The sequence below is a fragment of the Lepus europaeus genome, chromosome 12 (genome assembly GCF_033115175.1).
Source record: "Lepus europaeus isolate LE1 chromosome 12, mLepTim1.pri, whole genome shotgun sequence".
Classification (NCBI taxonomy): domain Eukaryota; kingdom Metazoa; phylum Chordata; class Mammalia; order Lagomorpha; family Leporidae; genus Lepus; species Lepus europaeus.
In genome coordinates, this window is record NC_084838.1 from 671,420 (window position 1) to 692,431 (window position 21,012).

The 21,012-nt window shown below is 71.6% G+C and overlaps 6 protein-coding genes across 6 annotated transcripts; 2 read left to right on the forward strand and 4 right to left on the reverse strand.

Moving 5' to 3' along the window:
• Window positions 1-797: 797 nt before the first annotated feature.
• On the forward strand, window positions 798-3,563 carry CIMIP2A (ciliary microtubule inner protein 2A). Its single transcript, XM_062207158.1, is given in 8 exon segments — window positions 798-853; window positions 2,090-2,277; window positions 2,348-2,610; window positions 2,698-2,824; window positions 2,973-3,067; window positions 3,171-3,195; window positions 3,198-3,287; window positions 3,375-3,563. Coding segments are annotated over 8 exon segments (933 nt in total). The 3' UTR covers window positions 3,464-3,563.
• Window positions 3,456-5,588, reverse strand: TUBB4B (tubulin beta 4B class IVb). The gene is given in 7 exon segments (XM_062207153.1): window positions 3,456-4,044; window positions 4,047-4,396; window positions 4,398-4,494; window positions 4,497-4,631; window positions 4,837-4,947; window positions 5,024-5,132; window positions 5,458-5,588. Coding segments are annotated over 7 exon segments (1,329 nt in total). The 5' UTR covers window positions 5,515-5,588; the 3' UTR covers window positions 3,456-3,574.
• Window positions 5,589-7,873: 2,285 nt separating this feature from the next.
• SLC34A3 (solute carrier family 34 member 3) lies at window positions 7,874-12,865 on the reverse strand. Its single transcript, XM_062208313.1, is given in 16 exon segments — window positions 7,874-8,038; window positions 8,041-8,383; window positions 9,182-9,306; window positions 9,378-9,411; window positions 9,413-9,495; window positions 9,569-9,831; window positions 9,917-9,926; window positions 10,013-10,073; window positions 10,176-10,250; window positions 10,363-10,558; window positions 10,645-10,756; window positions 10,827-10,970; window positions 11,048-11,176; window positions 11,460-11,549; window positions 11,666-11,808; window positions 11,892-12,865. Coding segments are annotated over 15 exon segments (1,860 nt in total). The 5' UTR covers window positions 11,751-11,808; window positions 11,892-12,865; the 3' UTR covers window positions 7,874-7,928.
• Window positions 12,866-12,875: 10 nt separating this feature from the next.
• On the reverse strand, window positions 12,876-14,540 carry RNF224 (ring finger protein 224). The gene is made up of 2 exons (XM_062207159.1): window positions 14,378-14,540; window positions 12,876-14,189 (listed from the first exon to the last, which is right to left on the reverse strand). Exon 2 carries the CDS (start codon window positions 14,186-14,188, stop codon window positions 13,352-13,354), a length of 837 nt encoding a protein of 278 aa, XP_062063143.1. The 5' UTR covers window position 14,189; window positions 14,378-14,540; the 3' UTR covers window positions 12,876-13,351.
• A 931-nt stretch (window positions 14,541-15,471) lies between these two features.
• CYSRT1 (cysteine rich tail 1) lies at window positions 15,472-17,225 on the reverse strand. The gene is made up of 2 exons (XM_062207166.1): window positions 16,957-17,225; window positions 15,472-16,453 (listed from the first exon to the last, which is right to left on the reverse strand). The coding sequence occupies exon 2, from the start codon at window positions 16,443-16,445 to the stop codon at window positions 16,014-16,016; it is 432 nt and encodes a 143-aa protein (XP_062063150.1). The 5' UTR covers window positions 16,446-16,453; window positions 16,957-17,225; the 3' UTR covers window positions 15,472-16,013.
• Window positions 17,226-19,418: 2,193 nt separating this feature from the next.
• Window positions 19,419-20,613, forward strand: RNF208 (ring finger protein 208). The gene has a single exon (XM_062207163.1). The coding sequence runs from the start codon at window positions 19,688-19,690 to the stop codon at window positions 20,474-20,476; it is 789 nt and encodes a 262-aa protein (XP_062063147.1). The 5' UTR covers window positions 19,419-19,687; the 3' UTR covers window positions 20,477-20,613.
• The last annotated feature ends 399 nt before the right edge of the window (window positions 20,614-21,012 follow it).

A 21,012-nucleotide genomic window follows, 5' to 3' on the forward strand; every position in this document is an offset into this window, starting at 1 on the left:
GGACACCGTGTGTGCGTTCTTGGCCCCAAGTCCTTGCGTCCAGGGCCTTCCCCAGGAGCCCGCCCCTCTGCTCCCGTGCCTTCCTGCAGCCCCTGAGCGGAGTCCCGGGGGACACGGTGTGGCTCCCGATGGGTGCCCAGGAGGGCGCCCGCGGTGGTGATGAGGGACACCGTGTGTGCGTTCTCAGCCTGGTCCTGGAGCACTCCTGCAGGGCGGATTGACAGAGCACCCCATCTGGACCGGACTGGACTCTCCCCAGGATCCGGGGCGTCCCCCGGGGCCTGGCCAACAACTCGCATTGGAACAGGTCAGCCTGACGTCCACCTGTTGCCCGTGGCGTGGGCGTCCTTGTTCCAGGCCTTGCTGCAGGCCATGTGCATCGTGTGCAGCTCCTCCCGGGGGCCGCACCTGCTATGTGTCCTTGGACAGCTCCAAGTTCACGCTACAAAGTCCCTGAATCCCCCCACAAACAAAAATCAAGATTTGTCTAAAACGGAAAACACTGCCCTCTGCAGGTCACTGGCCACTGGTCGTCCAGGGCTGAGGAGCGGGGGGCGGGCTGCTGGCCCCCTGAACTGGCCAGGCCTTCCCTGCAGTGCTCTGAGCCTCTGCCCAGGGCCCCTGCCTCACCCTAACACCTTCCCGCCCGCGGAGGGTGGGTGCTGGGTGCCCTGGGCGGGCCAGCCAGGAGCTGCTCAACGGTGCGGGGGTGGGGGCTTCACAATGGTTGCCAGGTGATGGCTCCCCCCCCCCCGGGGGGGCAGGGGGCTGAGCCGGCCAGGGCAGAGTCAAGGAGAATGACAGCTACTCAGAAGCACGGCCTCTTCACCCCGGAGCCTCACTATATCCCCGGGTAAGAGCCGGGGGTCTGCGGCAGGCCAGGGGCCCGCGTGAAGGCCCCCTGAGCCAGACGCCGGGAGGCGGGAGGCTGAGGGCCGGAGCCGAGAAGGGAGCCAGGGAGGCCCCAGGAACAGAGGAGCCGCCAGGCGGGGCGGCCGCTGCTGGCTTCACCCCTCCCTGCAGGCATTTCACCCAGCAAGGCCACACCAGGTGGCCGGCGCGTCTGTCAGGAGCCGAAACTGGGGCAGCCGAGCAGCTGGCGGAGGCCAGCTAAGCAGGTGCTGCTAGGGGAGCCGAGCGCGGAGTGGGCTGCCCGCCTGGGTCCCCTCGGCTGACTGTCCACACAGCTACACGTCTCCACACGGCGCCGCTCCGAGGGCACTCCCCCCGTGCCCCAGCCTTGATGCCCTGCTGCACGCACGGCCTGCTGGCCTGGGCAGGCTCGTCCTTGTGTCCTGTCCACACGCGGGTACCACAGCAGGGTGACCGCCACGGCCCCGTGTGGAGCCCTGCGTGGACGGTGTCCCAGAGCCCCAGAGCGTGGCCGCCGCTTCTCCCCACCTCCACCTTTCCGGCCTGCACTGACCTCTGCGGCGGCCGTGGCTCCCCCTCCACACGCGTGTGATGACGTCTGTCTCATTTCCTAAACTTTTGTGCCACTTCACGTGACGCAGTGCCCGCCGGGTCCATCGGTGTTGCTGAGTGGCCCTCCGCGCTGTGGCCCTCTGTGTCTGTGTGGTGACTCCGCGCCTCTTGCCCCCACCACGCTCCTCCTCTCAGGAACCAATCCACAGCAACACCTTTGTCCTTTTTTTCCAGTAAGACAAACTCACCCTCCCCATCCCTGGGCCTGTGCGACCGCCACACCACCCCCTCCCGCAAACTCAGCTCACCAGCCCCCTGCCTGCTTCCCCAATCCTGGTCCTGTAGTCAGCCACCGGGCCAGACCCCGCCCCCACCTTCCTGGGCGCCGTCCCTCCCTGGCCCCCACCTTCCTAGGCGCCGTCCCTCCAGCCGGGCCTGCGGCCACACTGTGCCAACCCTGCACTTGCCTCCACTTCCCGCAGGCAGCGAGGGTGGGCACGGGGAGGGGGGGGGGCGACAGCGAGGCTCCCGGGAGGCCGCCAGGTCAGCACTGGGTGGATGCTGTGGGCTCAAGCCTCGGGCCCCCCAGTGGGCAGATGACCAGGCAGGACCCCGGGGGTGCTGCCAGGGGCCAGACCAGCTGCCCTGCCCCCCTCCCCCGCAGGTATGCCGGCTTCTACCCGCAGCTGCGCTACCAGGTCGGGAACACCTATGGGCGCACCACAGCACAGCTGCTCACGGACCCCAGCGTGCGCAAGAGCCCCTGCTCCGTCCTGTCCCCCATCTCCAAGCCCAAGCCCCCGCTGGTCCCCTGCCGAGACCTGACTGAACCCTACATCCCCCACTACACGGGTGAGCTACCACCCCCCCATCCCCACCCCCCCACGCACGCTCGCTCGCTCACGGCAGCCCTGTCACGCAGGTCTGCAGCCCTACAAGAACTTCGAGATCCTGGGCCGGCTCCCGCCCCAGGAGGCAGGTGCCGAGGGGCCTCCGGCGGCACAGAACGTGTCCAGACACGTGCAGCTGCCCGCGGGCTGCATGCCCTACTTCCCCTACCCACCGTGCCCACCAGGGAGGAAGGTGGACTCCAGAGACTGGGGACACCCCGGCCTGCGGCTGGCATATGGGGAAGAGGCCTGGAGGAACCCCGCGCCCCTCCATGAGGCCGCCGGCAAGTACCAGGTACCCGAGACGCCTGCAGCGGCCCCGCCCACCCCCACCCAGCTACAGGGGGGAGCTGGGGTGACCTTACCCTCTGTCCCCCCCAAGCTGTACCACTGCAGGAGGGACGAGGACCTGCCGCGGGCCCGTCACCTGGAGACGCTCGACGTGAACAGGTTCCAGCGGCTGCCCCAGCTGGACCACCCCAACCTGATCCAACGCAAGGCCATCTCAGGTGCCAGGAGGAAGGGGGCTTGGTCCGAGGGTCGCCCTCCCCTGTCGTCCCCCAGGGGCCTGCCGCCCAGCTGTCTCAGGACCCCAACTTGGGGTAACTCGGGGGACGGCTGCCCGTCAAGGTGGGACTGACTGCGTGGCCCCCCCAGGCTATGCTGGCTTTGTCCCGCGCTTCGCCTGGGTGATGGGGATGAATTACCGTGATGGGGTGACACAGGCCTTGGACGAGTTCGACAAGACCCAGGTACAACCACCCCCGAGGCTGCTCCCAGGGGGGCCCAGCTTGCTGAGGCTGGGGAGGGGGCTCTGCCTGCCTGACGGGCGCCAGCACCCACCTGTCCCCCCAGTTCCTGTTCAGAAACCCGGTCTGTGCCCTGGCCAAAGGCTGCCCAGCACCCACTGGTCCAGCAGCACCATCTACAACAGCCAAGGCATGATCCCTTTCTACATGGGGTTCATCCCCTGTGAGTACCAACCTGGCCCGCCTTCCGCACCCCAGGGGCAGGGCGGGGGCCCGCAGCCGGCCCAGCTCAGCCGCGCCTCCCCCGCAGCCATGCAGGACAACTACGCCATGACCTTTGGCAACAGCACCCGCAGGGCCTACCAGAAGGAAGTGCAGAGGCGGAGCCAGGCACTATGAAAACGCTTTAATGGCGGTGTGCGGACAGGAAGGGAGCAGGTGCAGGCAGACGGCACTGCCACAGGCGCTGAGCCAATAAAGAGTTCACACCGCGAGCGCTGGCGACCGGCCCTAGGCCACCTCCTCCTCCGCCTCCTCCTCGAACTCGCCCTCCTCCTCGGCCGTGGCGTCCTGGTACTGCTGGTACTCGGACACCAGGTCGTTCATGTTGCTCTCGGCCTCGGTGAACTCCATCTCGTCCATGCCCTCGCCCGTGTACCAGTGCAGGAAGGCCTTGCGCCGGAACATGGCCGTGAACTGCTCCGAGATGCGCTTGAACAGCTCCTGGATGGCCGTGCTGTTGCCGATGAAGGTGGCCGACATCTTGAGGCCGCGCGGCGGGATGTCGCACACGGCCGTCTTGACGTTGTTGGGGATCCACTCGACGAAGTAGCTGCTGTTCTTGTTCTGCACGTTCAGCATCTGCTCGTCCACCTCCTTCATGGACATGCGGCCGCGGAACACGGCGGCCACCGTCAGGTAGCGGCCGTGGCGCGGGTCGCAGGCGGCCATCATGTTCTTGGCGTCGAACATCTGCTGGTGAGCTCGGGCACGGTGAGCGCGCGGTACTGCTGGCTGCCGCGGCTGGTGAGGGGCGCGAAGCCGGGCATGAAGAAGTGCAGGCGGGGGAAGGGCACCATGTTCACGGCCAGCTTGCGCAGGTCGGCGTTGAGCTGGCCGGGGAAGCGCAGGCAGGTGGTGACCCCGCTCATGGTGGCCGACACCAGGTGGTTGAGGTCGCCGTAGGTGGGCGTGGTGAGCTTGAGGGTGCGGAAGCAGATGTCGTAGAGGGCCTCGTTGTCGATGCAGTAGGTCTCATCCGTGTTCTCCACCAGCTGGTGCACGGACAGCGTGGCGTTGTAGGGCTCCACCACCGTGTCCGACACCTTGGCGAGGGCACACGCTGAAGGTGTTCATGATGCGGTCGGGGTACTCCTCGCGGATCTTGCTGATGAGCAGGGTGCCCATGCCCGAGCCCGTGCCGCCGCCCGCGAGTGGGTCAGCTGGAAGCCCTGCAGGCAGTCGCAGCTCTCCGCCTCCTTCCTCACCACGTCCAGCACCGAGTCCACCAGCTCGGCCCCCTCCGTGTAGTGGCCCTTGGCCCAGTTGTTCCCGGCCCCGCTCTGACCTGCAGGAGGACAAGTGGTCACTCTGGGGCCAGGCACATGGTCACCGGCACAGCCGCCAGCCCTGCTGAAGTCCAACCCGGGGCGGGGGGAGGACCGTGCGGGAGCAGCCCCGCCCCTGCGGCTCCCGGGCCTCCCTCCCAAAGCCGCTTCAGGAGGCAGCGGGCGGCTCCGGGCCGTGACCTTGGGGCGGCCCCCACCGCTCACCGAACACGAAGTTGTCGGGTCTGAAGATCTGCCCGAAGGGCCCCGAGCGCACCGAGTCCATGGTGCCGGGCTCCAGGTCCACGAGCACGGCGCGGGGCACGTACTTGCCGCCTGCGGGGGACAGCGGGGCGTCAGCGCGGGCGGCCGCGGCGCCGCGGGCGGGGGGCGCGGGGCGGCGGGGGCTCACCGGTGGCCTCGTTGTAGTACACGTTGATGCGCTCCAGCTGCAAGTCGCTGTCGCCGTGGTAGGTGCCCGTCGGGTCGATGCCATGCTCGTCGCTGATCACCTCCCAGAACTGCAAGGCACGGGCGCGCCCGGGCGGGCGTGCGGCTGAGTCACCGCAGCCGGTGCGCCCGGGGCGGCCCGCCCCGGATGGGCGCGGCGGGCCCTCCCCTCCCCACCCGGGCCCCGCGCGCCCGCGGCCACCGGGGCTCGGGCCCGCACGCCCGCCCGCGCCGGCCGCCGGCGCCCGGGCTCGGGCCCCGGCGGCGCCGGCCGCGCTGCGCTTCCGGGAGCCGCAATGCGGGGGACGCCGCCCGCCCAGCGCTGCCGCCATTTTTCCCAGCCGCCCGCCCCGCCCGGCAACGCCGCGCCGGGCCCGCGGCGCCGCGAATGCCCACCTTTGCGCCGATCTGGTTGCCGCACTGCCCGGCCTGCAGGTGCACGATCTCCCTCATGGCGACGGCGGCGACGGCACGGGCAGCAGGACCGATAGAAACGCGGAGGAGCGAGCGCGCAGAGTGCTACAAACCGTCGCTCGGCCGACGCTTATATACCCCCTGCGCCCGCCTCCGCCAGCCTCGGATTGGGCCGCCAGAACGAGGCTGCAGAGCGGCCTCGTCTGACTGGCCGAGCCCCTGTCAATAGAGCTGCTTAAGGCCCACCTTCCCAACGATGTCCGCTCTTTATTGTCAGACGCGGGCCCCTGCTTCCCTATCACAATCCGCCCCGCCTCGCGCTGCAGTGCTCTGTCCATTGGGTGTTTCAAATGATTGATTTGCCCTCTCATTGGCGGACGCCCGGGAGCACGCCGACGGGCCGGCGCTATTGGCTGTCCTGGGTCAGCGTCCTGGTAACCGCCGCAGTGCAGCGGGAGACGCGCGCGGGCGGGGCGTTAGGGAGCGCGGGCGCGGGCTTCCGGCCGGGCCTCCGGCGCCACCTCAGGCCTCGGCGGGCCGGGCGAGCCTGTGGTCGGGGCCGGGCGAGCCTGTGGTCCGGGCCGGGCGAGCCGGTGGTCGGGGCCGCCCGCGCGCCTCCTCCGGGGCGCACGCCGCGGGGCACTCGCGGGCGCGGAGGGCCGCACGGCCGTGGCGAGCCCCGCGGGTCTCCGCGCAGAGCCCCGTCCCCCCGTTGCCGCAGGGGCCGCGTCCAGGGCGGGGCCTGGACCGCCGCCCCGCCGCGCGCCGTGTTGTGGAGACCGCGGTCGCCCGGGCGCAGGGCTGCATGGACACGGGGTGGGCGCTCCTGCCCTGCGCACCAGCTTCCGGCTTGACTTGTGTTTGAAAGACGGTGGCACCTTGGCGCACATCCGCGTTGTGTTTTGGTAACGTCTCTAAGGGTGATCGCGCGCTCCGGGCGGCGCTGGACGCGGTCACCGCCGTGGGCGCGGGGCCCATCCGGGTCCTGGTCTCCCGGCGGCGGTCGGGGCGCCCCGAGGGGGTTCCCCGTGCTGTGGGGACCGTGAGTCGGCAGCCCGCTGGGCTGGCCCGGCTCCTGCTGCCCACGCTGACACGGCCCGGTCCCTGGGGTCTGGAGCTGCCTGCCTGGGCGCGCGCGCAGTGTGGGCGTCCTCCGGGGTGGCTCCGCTGCCCACGCAGTCCACAGGCAGGCCCTCACGCACGGGGAAGCTCAGGTCTCTGGCCCTCGTCCAACTTGCCAGCGCCTCCCCAGCCCAGCACACTTGGGGTGACCAGAGACCCCCTCCCTGCGTCTGTGGCCGGTGCGCAGGGGCTGCGAGGTCAGTGTGGCAGCCCCCGTGACGCAGGCCGCGCGCACGTCGGCCTCTCAATGCAGCAGCAGCTCTGGCTGCACCTGCAACCGGGCAGGGGGAGAGGCCCTGCGGGTACCCCCCACCTCCGGGCCCTGGAGTCAGTGGCCAGGCAGGCGCCGGCCCTCCTGCAGGTGCCCACGTGGGAGGCCGCGTTTGCCAGTGGTCATGTCCCAGCGGAGGATGCATTACCCTCGGCCAGGGGCAGCAGCCAGACAGTCGCTGGCAGCCTCAAAGGCCCTTGTGGTCAGCCTTTGTGGGAGACCTCACCTGCCCCGGAGGACAGGTGCGTCGGGCAGTCCACCCCCGCCCCCGGAAGCCAGGTGGCCCCAACCCCTCCTCAGGGACCTCAGAGGGCACCCGGAGGTGGGGGCGGGGCAGCGTCCCGGAGTCACCAGAGCTGACCGCTGGGGACTGGAGGTGTGGGAGGAGGAGGACAGGACCGTGGCCAGAAACGGCCCTGGGGCTCCCCCAGGCCACATCTCACTGCCCACTGCTGGTCCCTAACGGGTTGCAAGGGGGGAGGCACGAGAATTCTGGGACCGTCTGAGCTTCCTCTCCCAGGGAGGCGGGGCTGGGGTTGTGGGCAGCCCTGGCCTGGAGGTGTCCGGTTCCCGCTGGCCGGCAGAGGCCTTCCTGTGCAGGAACCAGAGGAGCCTTGCAGGCTGGGGCAGTGAGCACAAGAGCCCCCAGGGCCCAGCCCTGCCCCCGAGCACCCTCCGCGGGGCACCCCCACGTGAGGGGGGGGTCTCTTGGCCTGGCCTCACCATCTGGCACCTGGCTCCCCCACTCCCAGCCGGGGACCAAGTTCCTGGGTGGACTGGCAAACAGGGAGGGGGCCAGGCAAACAGTGGGTGCTCACTGCCATCTGGGCCCCCGCAGCCCTGCTGAGCTGGCCTGGGGACCCCTGAATGTCCACCAGGAGGCAGCACCTCCCCTCGCAGTGGGACCCCGGGGCCCTCCCCAGCCAGTACCCCCCGGGGGTAAAGACCACGCGCCCACTGCAGTGAGGGCCTCGTTTATTGGCAGAGGAGCCGGGGCAGGCCACTCACATCTGATACTGGTGCGGACCCGGCCCCCATCCCGCACAGGAGGCCCCACCCTTCACAACCTCTGGGAGGCCAGGACCTCAGGGTCCCCGCAGCCGTGGGCCTCTCTGGCCGTGCTCTGAGGGAGGCTGCAGGGACAGCAGCGGGTCACCAGGTGGTCCCAGGCTCCAGGGAACGCAGCCAGAGGGGGAGCCAGGCCCAGGAACGCAGGCGGCCGGGCAGCCAGGCGGGCCGGTGCCGCTGCAGGACACAGACCAGGCCGGCAAGGAGCAGCAGCCCCACCAGGGGCCCCCCTACCGCGGCCAGCGCCGTGGCCCCAGCCAGGGAGAGCCCAAAGGCCAGCAGGGGAAGCAGCAGGAAGGTGAGCAGGAGGTAGGCGATGGCCACCCAGCGGTAGCGGGCAGTCAGGTCTCCGAAGCGCTTGGCCAGTGGCACGGGCAGCCGCAGGACGGGCAGTGTGTACCACAGCAGTATGCCCGCCAGGTTGAAGAAGAAGTGGATGAGGGCCACCTGGGGGGGAGGGAGGAGTCAGGAGCCTGGCGCCTCAGGCCCCCTGCCCGGCCCCCTGCAGACAAGGCCCCCAGCCCACAGCTTGACCGGGGTCTGCCCAGCAGCCCAGGCCGGCCACGCAAGAGGGCGGACCCTGGCGAGGGGTGGGCACGTCCCTCCCATGCCACGGCTCTGCCATGCACACGTGGACAGGGGCGGTCACCATGTCACCAAGGCCATCGAGGGGCCCTGCCGAGGATCATGTCCACCCCTGGACTGGCCTGGCTGTGCCTGTGCGCAGTGGCTGGGTGCTTGGCCACCTCAACTCCTGTGGGTGCAGCAGGCCCTGGGCTGGGCGGAGTGAGGGGGCAGAGGCGAGGAGGCCAGGGGAGGTGGGCAGGGCCAGGCAGCCAGGCAGAGGGATCTGGAGCCAGGGTAGTGGACACAGGGGTGTTATGGAGAGAGGAGCGGGGAGACACATCCTGCAGGTGTGGCATAGAGGCACTCGGGGGCCCCAAGCTGGGGCAGGTCCCCGGGGTGCACACGAAGAGCACACTGTGCAGGAACAGAGTCCCCGGGGAAGAGCGGGTGGCCTGGGGACCCCACGCTGCGGAACGGCCGCAAGTGACAAGTGCTGGGTGCTGTGGGTCTGTGGGTCCGGGGAAGCAGGGCTGCGGGCTGTAGCGGGCAACCGGGAGTCCAGGGGAGCTTGGCCAGTGGCCCCAGAGCAGGCTGCACGACTGCCCTGGGTGCCGGGGGGGCTCAGGAGCCCCCAGGCCAGTGTCCCAGTGAGGAGGGGCCCGGGGCCTCAGGCAGTACCTGCACGGCAGACAGCAGCATGTCGGCGGGGCTGGCCAGGGCGGCCAGAAGGGCCGTGGTCGTGGTGCCGATGTTGGAGCCCAGGAAGAGGGGGTAGGCGCGGTCCAGGCTGATCACCCCGACCCCTGGGAGAGCAGGGGGTCACCACCGGGCCCCAGGTGGAACCCTGCCCGAGGCCCCCGCCCACCCTGCTCACCTATGAGAGGCACGATGGCCGCCGTGAAGACGCCTGCTGCTCTGCAGCAGGAATGTCAGGCCGGCGCCCACCAGGATGGCCAGGTAGCCGCTGAGCCAGCCGAAGGGGAAGGGGAAGTCTGGGGGGGGGGGCAGGGTCAGTGCCGTGTGGCCAGCGGCCGCCCCCCAGCCCCCGCCCGGCGCCCCGCCCACCGGCGTTGATGGCGGTCCTCACGGCCGCGGCCACGCGGCCACGCAGCGCTGAGTTCAGCAGCTTCACCAGGAGGAGCAAGCAGGCGCAGAGCAGCAACAGGGAGCCGGCCAGCAGGACGCAGCCCGCGGCCAGGTCCGTGAGCCCCGCGCCCACAAACAGGTGGTGGCCTGGGGCAGGGGCACGGTGGTCAGCAGGGAGCCGGCCAGCAGGACGCAGCCCGCGGCCAGGTCCGTGAGCCCCGCGCCCACAAACAGGTGGTGGCCTGGGGCAGGGGCACGGTGGTCAGCAGGGAGCCGGCCAGCAGGACGCAGCCCGCGGCCAGGTCCGTGAGCCCCGCGCCCACAAACAGGTGGTGGCCTGGGGCAGGGGCAAGGGTGGTCAGCAGAGAGCCGGCTGCAGACGCGGGGGGCCGGGGGGCGGGGCAGGGCTGGGGCGGGCCTCACAGGGCAGCTTGTCCACGGGCACTGTTTGATTCCGCTGCTCGAACTCGCTGTTCCCCTGGGTCTGTGGCAGGGGGAGCAGGGAGGACTCAGAACAGGCTCACTGGGCAGCTGGAGGTCAAGGGCGACTCAGTGGATCAGGGGTCAGGGGTCAGGGCCATCTCACCGTCTCCCTGCCGGAGCCGCACCATCGCTTAATGAGGCTGCTGTTGGCGCCGCCAGTGAGCACATTGGCGTCCAGCTGGGGATGGAGGGGTCGTGTGCTGGCCGCTCCCTCCAGGCTCGCCAGGGGCTCAGATGCCCAAGGGCTCGGCCCAGCGCAGCCCTGCCCGGGCGTGCCCTCCCCTGCTCACCTGCACGACCAGGTGTGTGAGCGGCTTGGTGAGCACCTTGAGGATGTCGGGTGCCCGCCCGCCGGGCCGCAGGCGGGCGGCGCCCAGGGCCAGCTCGCTGAGCCTCTGCAGGGCGGCCGTCGCCCGCTCCAGCGGCAGCAGCACCAGCACCGTGAGCCAGTTGAAGATGCCGTGCACGGCCGAGCCGCCGAAGGCCCTGTGGCCACGCAGGGCGCGGGGAGGGTGGCTGCGGCGTGCCGGCCCTGGCAGCCCCCACCTGCCCTCCTCCGGCCCCCGACTCACCTGCGGAACTCGTCCCGGCGGCCCGCCTGTGCCATGGAGACCAGCGTGCTGGTGACGGCAGTGCCCACGTTGACACCCATGATGATGGGCACGGACACCTGCACGGACAGCACTGCAGGGGCCCCCGCGTCAGCCGCCCGCCGCCCCAGCCGCCTGCCGCCCGGCCAGGCCCCAGCACTCACGCTTGGAGGCCACCATGCTGACCACGATGGACGAAGACGTGCTGGAACTCTGCACGAGCACGGTGACCAGCACGCCCAGGACCAGTCCGGCCACGGGGTTGGACAGCACCACGTTGTCCTTAAAGGCGTCCCCGGCCACTCTGCCTGCACCCGGGGGAGGGAAACGGCCGGCTGCAGAGGGCTGCCCGCCCACCCTGGCCCCGGAGGCGCCCGTCACTCACTGCCCAGCAGCTGGAAGGCGGAGCTCAGGATGTCCAGGGAGCAGATGAAGAAGTAGAGGCAGCCCAGGAGGCCGCCGGCCTTGAGGAAGCTGCCGGCCAGGCGGCCGAGCCTGCCGGCCACACTGAGCTCTGCAAACACAGGGCAGGGCTGTCCTCTGCCGGCCGCTCCGGACCCCCTCCTCCCCCACCCTGGGAGGGCACGGCCAAGCACCCGCCCCATCTCCCACTGGCGGGGTCCCACTTCCTCCTCTCTGTAACCCAAGGCACAGAGCCCCCCACCCCGTTCCTCTGCAGAGTGGCCGAGCCCACAGCCCTGGGGCTCCCAGAGCTGCCCTGCGGCAGGTGGGCAGCCGGCCTGCGTGGTGGGTTCCCGAGGCCTGCCTGCCTGCTGCCCCCACACCCCCGGGCCTACCTTTCCAGGACTGGCCAGTGTCCTTCAGCTGAGGCAGTGCCCAGGGGTCTGTGCCCACCTCTTCCAAGACCAGGACAGAACTGGAGGGCCCTGCGGGGTGGGGGTCGGGGGGGGGTGCTGAGGCCAGAGGGCTTGCGGTGAGTGACAGCAGGAGAGGAGCTGGGTACAGCTGGGTGGAGCCCCAGGGTGGGCAGGGGGCCTGGTACCTGCATTTCTCAGACCCTGGTCCACCAGGTCAGCCATGTTTGGAGGGCGGTGGGCAGCCTGGCCACCAGTGAGGGAGGCCGGCATGGGTCTGGGGCAGATCTGTGGGCAGGAGGGCAGGTGTGGGGCACCCCTTTGGCAACGCCTGTGGCACCAAGGAGGCTGAATTCAGGGCCAGGTCCCGGCACCCCCAGACCCGAGACCTGGGCCTCCGCTCTCCCTCCTCACCCCTGCAGGCCTCTGTGTGCCCCCCTCCTCCGTCCACAGGAGGGTGGCCACAGTGATCTCCGGCTGCAGGCGGGCAAGCCCCAGTCAGTCTCACAGACAGAGTTGAGGGGCCCTGGCTCCTGTCTTCCTTGCGGGTCTGGCTGGACGAGAGCACAGGGTGCCGGCTGAGCAGGGCACTGGGGACTTGTTCCACCGGGTGACGTCGGGGACGCTACGACAGTCCCGGCTTCGACGCTGGCATCCAATTCCACATGGCGCCATCGCCACTGGATGAGGGCCCCCCCCAGGGCGAGGAGCAGAGGAAGGGGCTCGGGTGCCCCCACCCCACTTCAAGGCTCAGCTCCCAGCAGCTCCCGGGGCTCGGAGCTGTCCATCTGATCCCTCCACCCCGACTGCCTGCTAGGCCTGGGGTCCTCTGGGGCACCCCCGCCTCCTGCCTGCCCCCGGCTGCTCTTTCTTGTCCAGGGGTCCCCGACATGCACGATAGGGCCCAAGCCCCAGGCCTGGAGGTCACTTGGGTCGTGTCAGTGGCCCTGGACCTCTCCCACCCCTGGTTCTAGGAGTTCCTACCTGTGTGGGTGGTCGGGGGCCCCAGTGGGGAGCTGACGGCGCAGCAGCCGCAGGTTAGAGAGCCTGGGTGCGCACATGACCTGCCGGCCGAGCCCCATTAATGTTTACCCAGCAGCTGAGGCTGCCGGGGGGCACCCTGCCTGGACCCAGCGCCCCAGGGCAAGGAGCGCGAAGCCCCCAACCCAGCCCTCCTGGAGTGAGGGTTCTCCTGGGAGTGGGCCATGGGCCAACCAAGGGCACTGTGGGGCAGGCAGGCATGTGAGTGGGGGCCGGTGGGTGGGCAGCCCAGCAGGGAGGGCGTCAGGTTCAGAGCTGGGCTCTGGGCAGGGCAGGGTGGGCAGGGCGCCTCAGGCCAGCAGCTGCAGAGGGAAGGGGGTAGAGCCCCCCACCCCCAGCCCTGCCTCAGCCCCCTGCACGCTGCTCCCAGCCGAGCCCTGACCGCCCGTAGCTGCTGGGATGCCCCCCTCGGGCCAGCCCCTCCCTCACAGCACCCCGCGCTGCCCACTGCCAGCCCCTCACTGGACACTGGGGGACTTTGGCCCAGGGGGGAGGTTCCCGAGTGTCTGTTCAGCAAATTCCCTTCCCTCCCCGCCCATCCCACTCCCCACTGCCCGGGGCTCCCGGGGGCAGCTCTTTCCCGAGGGGATGGGGCCTGTCGGTGCCGGCCGCTCTGAAGCGTCTGAGTGGTGGCGGCCGGCAGGTGCCGGGAGCAGGGGCCAGCTCAGCTGACCAGCGAGACCTCAGCGGATCCCGACCCTCCGGGGCCTCGGAGTCGGGCCTGCCCCCGGCTCTCTCCCTGGTGCCTTTGTGTGTGCAGGGGACGGCGCCTGGCGTGGTGGGAGCCCAGTGAACACGGCTGAGTGGATGCGCCGCACGGGGCGGCCGGCAGGTCAGGGGTGACGTCGGTGGCCTGGCCAGGCCTCCCTGCCCACTCCCTGCTGATGCTTTATGGGAGTGGGGACGGCGTGGCCTGGCCCCGGTCCTGCGCCTGGGACCCTGTCTGTCCTGAGTGAAGTCCAGGCCTGAGCCAGTCTGCAGGCAACCCTGATGGCCATGTCCCCGGGCCACACACAGGCCAGCTTGGGGGCCTGGGGTTCCTGCAGGGAGGGGAGAAGGCTCTTCTTGTGGGGTCTCAAGGCTCTACAGCCCCAGACCTGTTGGCGGCCCAGGGGTCTCCACGGGGGGCTGTGCCCGGGGCACCGTGCACAGGGTGGTTCCACATGAGCACTGCCCCAGGCAGCAGGTCCTCCGCCAGGGTGGGAGTGGCCACAGCTCAGACCTCGGGGTTGCCCGGGGGGTCCCCAGCAGCAGCAGCAGCAGCAGCAGCAGCGTCTGGGCTGGGGGCCCCAGGAGGGGCGGAGCCCGGCTGGCTGTTGTGTGACAGCTGTGCCACCCTTGAGAGGCCCGGGGGGCTGCGGCTCCACCCTCGAGGGCTCCCGCTCGGCCTTCATGGCCAGGAAGGCGGCCAGGTCGAGGTCCAGCATGGCCACCCCTCCGCGGGGCATGGGCGTGCTCTGGCGGCACTGCGGGCAGGGGATCCAGCGCTGCTCCTGGCCCGGCGTGTCCAGCCGCCGCACGCACGCCTGGCAGAAGGTGTGGCCACAGTACAGGCGGCGGGGCAGGCGCCCCGAGAGGTCGTAGGCCGAGTAACAGACGATGCACTCATTCCGCCGCGGCCTGGGGGTCGGCCCCTCCTCTGAGGCTCGGGGGCCCTGGGGCTTCAGCATCCTGGGGGAGGAACGCAGCCCACATTGCCCACCTCTGTGGTCCACCCCCGAGAGCGGGAGCCCGGCCGTGGTGGAGGCGGGGGAGGAGCTGGTGGACCGGGGAGCCAGGGTGGTGGGGGCCGCAGGGTGCGCTTGCGGCTCCTGGTCCCCTCTCGGGGCCCCTCCAGCCCGCCTGAACCCCAGTCTTACCTGCATCCGCTCCGCCCGGTGGCTTGTGCCCAGCCAGAGCTGGAGGAGGGGTGGGGCCCAGGGCTCTCTCCTGGCTCGCGTTACCGGCACTGCACAGGGAGTCAGCAGGGAAGCAGCAGCGGCTGTGGGCATGTGGGCGGGCGGGGTGGGCTCCCCTTTCAGCCACAAAGCCTTGCAACTGGATCTGGAGGCACCTCCCGCCCCGCAGGAGATAAGGGCCCCTCTGCTAACTGGACAGCGCTCCCTGCCCAACCCCCACCACGCCTGGCCCTGTACTCACCCCCCTCGCCTCCCCAACCTCAGGGCTCTCCGCAGTGTTCTTAAGCCCCAGCTCCTGGGCCACCTCCAGCTCAGAGCCTCCAGGGCTTCAGCTCCTCCCAAGCTGCGTGTGGGTCCTGGTCCCTGCCTGGCGCGGCCTGTGCTGTTTCCATCGGCCATAGGCCCCCAGGTGGCGCTCCAGCTCCATGTGAGACCCCCCCACAAACACAGCCACCCCAAAGCTCTCAGAGGTACCAGGCGTTGCCAATGACGCCAAAGGCCCCCGCCAGAGGGCACCTCCAGCTGGCTGCTTGCCCTGCAGCAACCTAACGGCCAGGTTCCAGGGGATGCGGTCGGAACCTTGGGCCCCGCAGCCCTGCTGAAGCCAGGGGCCTGGAGGCCCCTCCTGGCCAGGGCCCACCCCCCTTGGCCATCTGCCTCAGGACTGGTCAGGCAGGTTCCAGGACTGGCCTGGGTGGGGTCATCACCCATTGGGGGGCGGGGGGGAAGGAACGGAGCCTGGCACAGGCAGTCCCCGTGCAGTCAGGACAGTGACCTCACATGCCACACTCCAGCCCTGCCCTGCTGACGGCAGAGGGCGGGCTCAGCAGGAGGACCCGTCCGTCCAGCGAGGCCGGCTCAGCTCCCGCCTCCATGAAACCAAGGCTCACTCCCCGTTCTGGCATCCGGGTCTTCCCGGCAGGCACGTTCCCTGGTGCGGAGCCGGGCGCCCGGTGGCTGGCCGGGGCCTCTGTAGCACCCATGGCTGCAGCCTCCCAGCCCTGCCCTTCCGGTCTTCCTGGCTGCTCCGGCCCCAGGGGACAGGTCAGCCGGCCAGCAGCACGGCCCAGGGTGTGCAGGAATTAGATGTTTCATGGGAAACCAGAAAAACACCCTGGCTGAGGCTGGGAGGTGACTCACGGTGGGCAGGGTTCAGCCCTCAGCTGTGCCTCCTGAAACCTACCACCACCTCTTCCTGCCACTGGACCCGGCCTGGGTCGCAGCCCTGGCCTGGAGTGCGGGCGGCAGCTCCAACCCAGGCCAGGCCCAGCCAGGCCCACGGACACACTCCCACCCCCTGCAGCCCCGAGCCCACACGCTGTCTCGGGGCAGTGGCTTTCCTGTCCTTAGAATGTTCCACAGAGGCCGGGAGACTATTAGAGGGCTGTGGGGGCGGGGCAGTGCGGTCGTCCTTCCTGCCCCCCCACCCCCAGGCCAGCAACAAAGGACAGGAGCCACCGGACAGCGCGCACTCTGCTTTATTGTCTGGGCCTCCGAGGAGGTGGCACGGGTGTCCCCGGGGTGCCGGCCGAGCGGCCAGCCTTCCCAGCGGGCAGCGTCCTGGCAGAGCAGGGAGCGGCCGTCCTCGGGGTCTGGGCTAGGAGACGACACAGCAGCTGTGGCAGCGGCAGAAGCGGGGGCAGTGGCAGCAGGAGCAGCAGGGGCAGCAGCAGCAGTGGTGGGCGATGTCGTCACCACGCCCCACGGGGGGCAGGCCAGCATAGGTCAGTCCCGCCGGGCGCTGCCCGGGGCCATAGGGGTTGCTGGGCTGCTGCCAAGCCTGCTGGCTCTGGCCGAGGGCCACCCCCGGGGTCCCCTTGGCCCCTTGGGTCCCCTTGGGCCCCGGAGCCTGGGGGTGCTGCAGAGGGCTGGCCGGCCGGGGGGCACAGGGCCCCTCAGGCAGTGGCTGTGTCACTGATGCAGAGCAGGGCGCAGCCTCCAGCTGCTGCCCCAGGTCCGGCCGCAGGTGGGCCCGGGGGATGCTGATGTGGGTGTACGGGTTCTTCACAACCATCTCGTGGGGGTCCATGGCCCAGGCTGCAGGGGGTGGACAGACACACAGACGGGGCCTCAGGGAAGGGCGGGGCCTCAGGGAAGGGCAAGGTTGCCTGCCAGCCATGGCCCAGGAATGCGCTGACTAGGCAAGGCTGCTTTGCCCGTGCCCCCCCCCCCCCCCCACGGAGATGGCAGTGTGCAGGACCCAGCCGGGGTCACTCACCTGCCCCCCAACCCTGCCCGCCCACGGAGACGGCAGTATGCGGGCCCAGCCCCGGGCACTCACCTGCCCCCCAACCCGCCCGCCCATGGAGACAGCAGTATGCGGGCCCAGCCCGCCGGGGTCACTCACCTGCCCCCCAACTCCATCCACCCATGGAGACAGCAGTGTGCGGGCCCAGCCCGCCGGGGTCACCCACCTGCCCCCCAACCCCATCCACCCATGGAGACAGCCGTGTGCGGGCCCAGCCCGGGGTCACTCACGGTGCCCCCAGAATGGGGGGTGTGCGAGACCCAGCCAGGGGCCGCCGGGTCCAAGCACTCACCTGCGCTGGCAGGGTGGCCGGCTGACCGTCTTCGGGGCTCCTGGTCCCAGTGCCTGTGACTGTTGTGACTGGCAGCCGCCTTTTCCCTGCTGGGGCAGGCGGGGCCGCGGGGCGGGCCAAGAAGGGGTTTCCCAGGTCTCCGAGGCCCACCCCTCACTCAGGTGGGCGGCAGCTCCGAGGGGCACGGCTGACCTGGGGTGACTCAGGCGCGAAGCATCCAGGGCATGACCTGGGCCCTCCAGGGCACCTGCGCCCGGCCCCAGCCCAGAGGTGGGTCAGGCCCGCGCCGCAGGGGCGGGGATCGCGACCCGCCGGGCCGGCGCGGGAGGAGGCGCGTGGCTTCTTGTGCGAGCCGCACACCGCCGTCGACAAACCTCATTTTTCTCACACCTGGCGGTGAGTTCGGGACGCGGGCCACGCCGTCGGCTCCCGTGCGGGACCGGGGCTGCCCTGCGCCGGCGGGCTCGGGGGGCTGCGCGCCCACCCCATGGTGCCCAGCCCGGCCAGGGTCGCCGTGAGAGGGGGCGTGTGACAGCGCGGGAGGCACTCGGGGCCGCCCCACGCACGAGCGCCCCCGGACGGAGCCGGCCCGGACCCTGCACCTCCGGACGTCGGCGCCCGCGAGCAGTACCCGAAGGGCGGGCCCAAGCTGGACACGAGCCGCAGGCCGGGTGACCGCTGCGGTCAGCACGCGGGGCCAAGGTACTCGGAGCCCCTCGGGCGCAGACCCTGGAAACCCCACCCCCGGGCCTCAGACTCCGCCTCCCAACCTGGCCGCATGCGCATATCGGCACGGGCCGCCGGCGGAACCTTTATTCCCCAGAAACCTCCGCGCTCCAGGGCTGCCCGGAAGACCCGGGTCGGACGGATTCGGCTCGGAACCGGCGAGGCTGGCGCACCCCAGCCTGGGCGGGGCCTCGCGCTGGAGGGGGCGGGGCTTCGCGGCGCGGGGCGGGGCCTGCGGCTGGTGCCGGCAGGTGCACGGCCGCGCGGCTCGGTGGCTCCACGCGCAGAGAGCGCGGCGGGTGTGGGCCCGAGGCCTGTTCCGGGCGAGGCTGCCCCGGCCGCAGGCCGCCACCGAGCTCCCTCTCCCCTGTGCACCTCACATCAGTAAAGCTGCCCAGACCCCGGCCCGAGGCCCCATTTCTGTATCTCTATGTGTCTGTGGGCCAGGGACGCCCTCCAGCCTGTGCGGCCGACTCCCCGACACCGTACCCCCGGGGCTCTGCGCCCGGGGCGCGCGTTCCCGCAATCGGCTGGTCTCGCGCCCTGCCCTGCCCCGAACCTGCGTGGCCCCTGCGCAGCGCGGGACCCGGCACGTGGGCGGCCGGCTGCCCCGCAGCTGTGGGCTACCGCAGACGCGCACGCCACCCTGCGGCGGGCCACCACACCGCCGCCTTGGAGCCCGCCAGGGGCTCGGGCGATGGCCGCGGGGGCGCACGGCCTCCCTCCCGGAGCACGCACGGCGGATGCGAGCGGGCCTAGAGCCGTCCCCCTGCGCCCCTGGCCGCGCGGGCGCCGAGGCTTCGCCACGTGAGCGCAGGCGGCAGCGCGACCGCGCGCCCGGCTCCGAGGAGGGGGCGACCCCAGGGCCAGCCGGGGGCGACGCGGGGGCGGGCTCAGGCCCGCAGCGGCTGGAGGGGCGGCGAGAGGCTGGCCCCGCCCCGCGGACCCCGCGCGGGTCCCCAGACGGGGGGTGGCGCTGCGGGCGCGGGCGGGCGCCGCGCGCACTGCGGTCCCCGCGCCGCCGCCGCCGCCGCAGAGCGCGCCACGCTCTGCACGCACCTGCCGCCGCCGCCGCCGCCGCCGCCGCGCCGAGCTCCGAGCCCCGCGCCCCGCGCCCGCGCCCACGCCCGCGCCCCTGCCCCTGGGTGCCGCCCGAAGCCGCGCCATCGCCCGAGGTCGCCGCTGGAGCCGCCGCAGCCGCGCCCCGGCCTGCCTTTGAGACAACCTCTGCGGCGGCGGCGGCGCGCGGCCCGCGGACGCCAGGCTGGGGCAGGTGAGCGGGCGCGGGCGGGGGGCGGACCGCGGCCCCTCCCCACCCCGGCGGGGGTCGGGCTCCCGGAAGGCGCGCGCGGCCGCGGGGGCGGGGTCCGTGTTCGGAGTCCGGCCGAGGTCGCGGTCCCCCGGCTGCGGGCAGGGTCAGAGGTCGGGCGCCGCGTCCTTCGCGCGGGGCGGCGGGAGGGTGCGGGGGCCGCGCGCTGCGCTCACGCCGCCTCTCACCCGCAGCTCGGGCCTGCTTCAGGCCTCTCCGCCGCCGCTGCCGCGGAGCCTGCAGCCCGGGCCCTCCCGCAGCCGCCGCCGCCGCCGCCGCCGCTCCGGCTAGCTGCCTTCCCTGGGCGCGCTGTCCTGGAGTCATGGGGCCCACCTAGCCCCTGCCCGCCTCGATGTCCCCGCCCGCGGACTGCTGACCTCGGCTGCAGGGGGAGAACCCCCCACGCCCCCCGCCCAGCCCCGGCCGCCAGAGACCCTGGGTGAGCCCCTGGGTGCGACCCCCGGCCCAGGACAGCCCCCTGCCGGCCCCTGCCCCTGCCTGCCGCCCCCGCCTCTCCCTCCTGCCCCTAGGACTGGACCAGAGAGGCCACTGTGGCCCCTGGGGGGGGCCCTGCCCTCCCAGCTCGCGCCAGCCGCCCCCAGGGGTCCCCCCCGGGCCTGGCGGGACCAGGATGCTGCCTGGCCCCAGCCAACGCCCGCGCCCACCCGAACGCGCCGTCTGAGCGGGGACAGCCCGATGCCGGCTGAGCCCGGGCCCGAGGTGGGCAGTGGCTGGCCGGGCCTGCTCATGTCCTGCCTGAGGGGTCCGCACGTCATCCTCAAGATGGAAGCCATGAAGGTCGTGCACCCCGAGAAGTTCCCCGAGCTGCCGGCCGCCGCGCCCTGCTTCCCCGCGGCGCCGCGGCCCGCCCCCGCGCTGGCCCCCAAGCGGGCCTGGCCCTCCGACACCGAGATCATCGTCAACCAGGCGTGCGGGGGCGACGCGCCGGCCCTGGACGGGGCGCCCCGCACTCCGCCCCCGCCGCGGCGGCCCCGCAAGGGCAGCGTGGAGCTGGGCTTCCCGCGCGTGGCGCCGGCGGACGAGGTCATCGTGAACCAGTACGTGGTGCGTCCGGGCCCCGCGGCGGCCTCCGCGGCCTCCTCGGCGGCCGGCGAGCCGCTGCAGTGCCCCACGTGCGGGCACACGTACAATGCCACGCAGCGGCGGCCGCGCGTGCTCTCGTGCCTGCACTCGGTGTGCGAGCAGTGCCTGCAGATCCTGTACGAGTCGTGCCCCAAGTACAAGTTCATCTCCTGCCCCACCTGCCGCCGCGAGACTGTGCTCTTCACCGACTACGGCCTGGCCGCGCTGGCGGTCAACACGTCCATCCTGAGCCGCCTGCCGCCCGAGGCGCTCACGGCGCCGGCCGGGGGCCAGTGGGGCGGCGAGCCGGAGGGGAGCTGCTACCAGAGCTTCCGGCAGTACTGCGGGGCTGCCTGCACCTGCCACGTGCGGAACCCGCTGTCCGCCTGCTCCATCATGTAGCGCCCGCCTGCCCGCCACCCCCCACCCCCACCCCGGCAGTCCCTGCTCGCTGCTGCCTCGGGGCCTGGCCCTGCCCTGCCGCCGCCGACCCTTCCTCGCCGACCATGGCTTCTGGCCCACCCCGCGTGGCACTGTCACTTAAGCCAACTTTGCCATTAAAACTGCCAAAGTTTGCACCTGTTCCCCGGATTGGTGCTGGCTCCCTGGGCTGGGCCTGGGGGCTGGGCGGAGGGTGGGGCCCAGGACTGCAGCCTGGATGGGGTTCAACCTGGAGCTTCTGAGGGGAGGCCCAGCTCTGCCCGCGGGGGGACCCAGCTGGGCTGAGCCCGCTCGGGAGGCCAGGCCTGGTGGACAGGTGCTTGGGTCCCCGTGTGGGACCACGGTGGGGGCTCCAGAGCAGGACTTCCTTCTGTGGGGGCTGCCTAGAGGACAACCCAGATTTCCCTCCTGGTGCCACCTGGGTGCCCCGAGGCTGTGGGGGCGTAGCTGCGGGGAGGACCCAGGGCCTTCCTGGGTCTGGAGAAGGGACATCCAGG

Excerpts from the sequence above, each read along its gene's own strand:
- RNF224 (XM_062207159.1), bottom strand. The coding sequence starts at position 14,188 with ATGCTGAAGCCCCAGGGCCCCCGAGCCTCAGAGGAGGGGCCGACCCCC.
- CYSRT1 (XM_062207166.1), bottom strand. The coding sequence starts at position 16,445 with ATGGACCCCCACGAGATGGTTGTGAAGAACCCGTACACCCACATCAGC.
- RNF208 (XM_062207163.1), top strand. The coding sequence starts at position 19,688 with ATGCCGGCTGAGCCCGGGCCCGAGGTGGGCAGTGGCTGGCCGGGCCTG.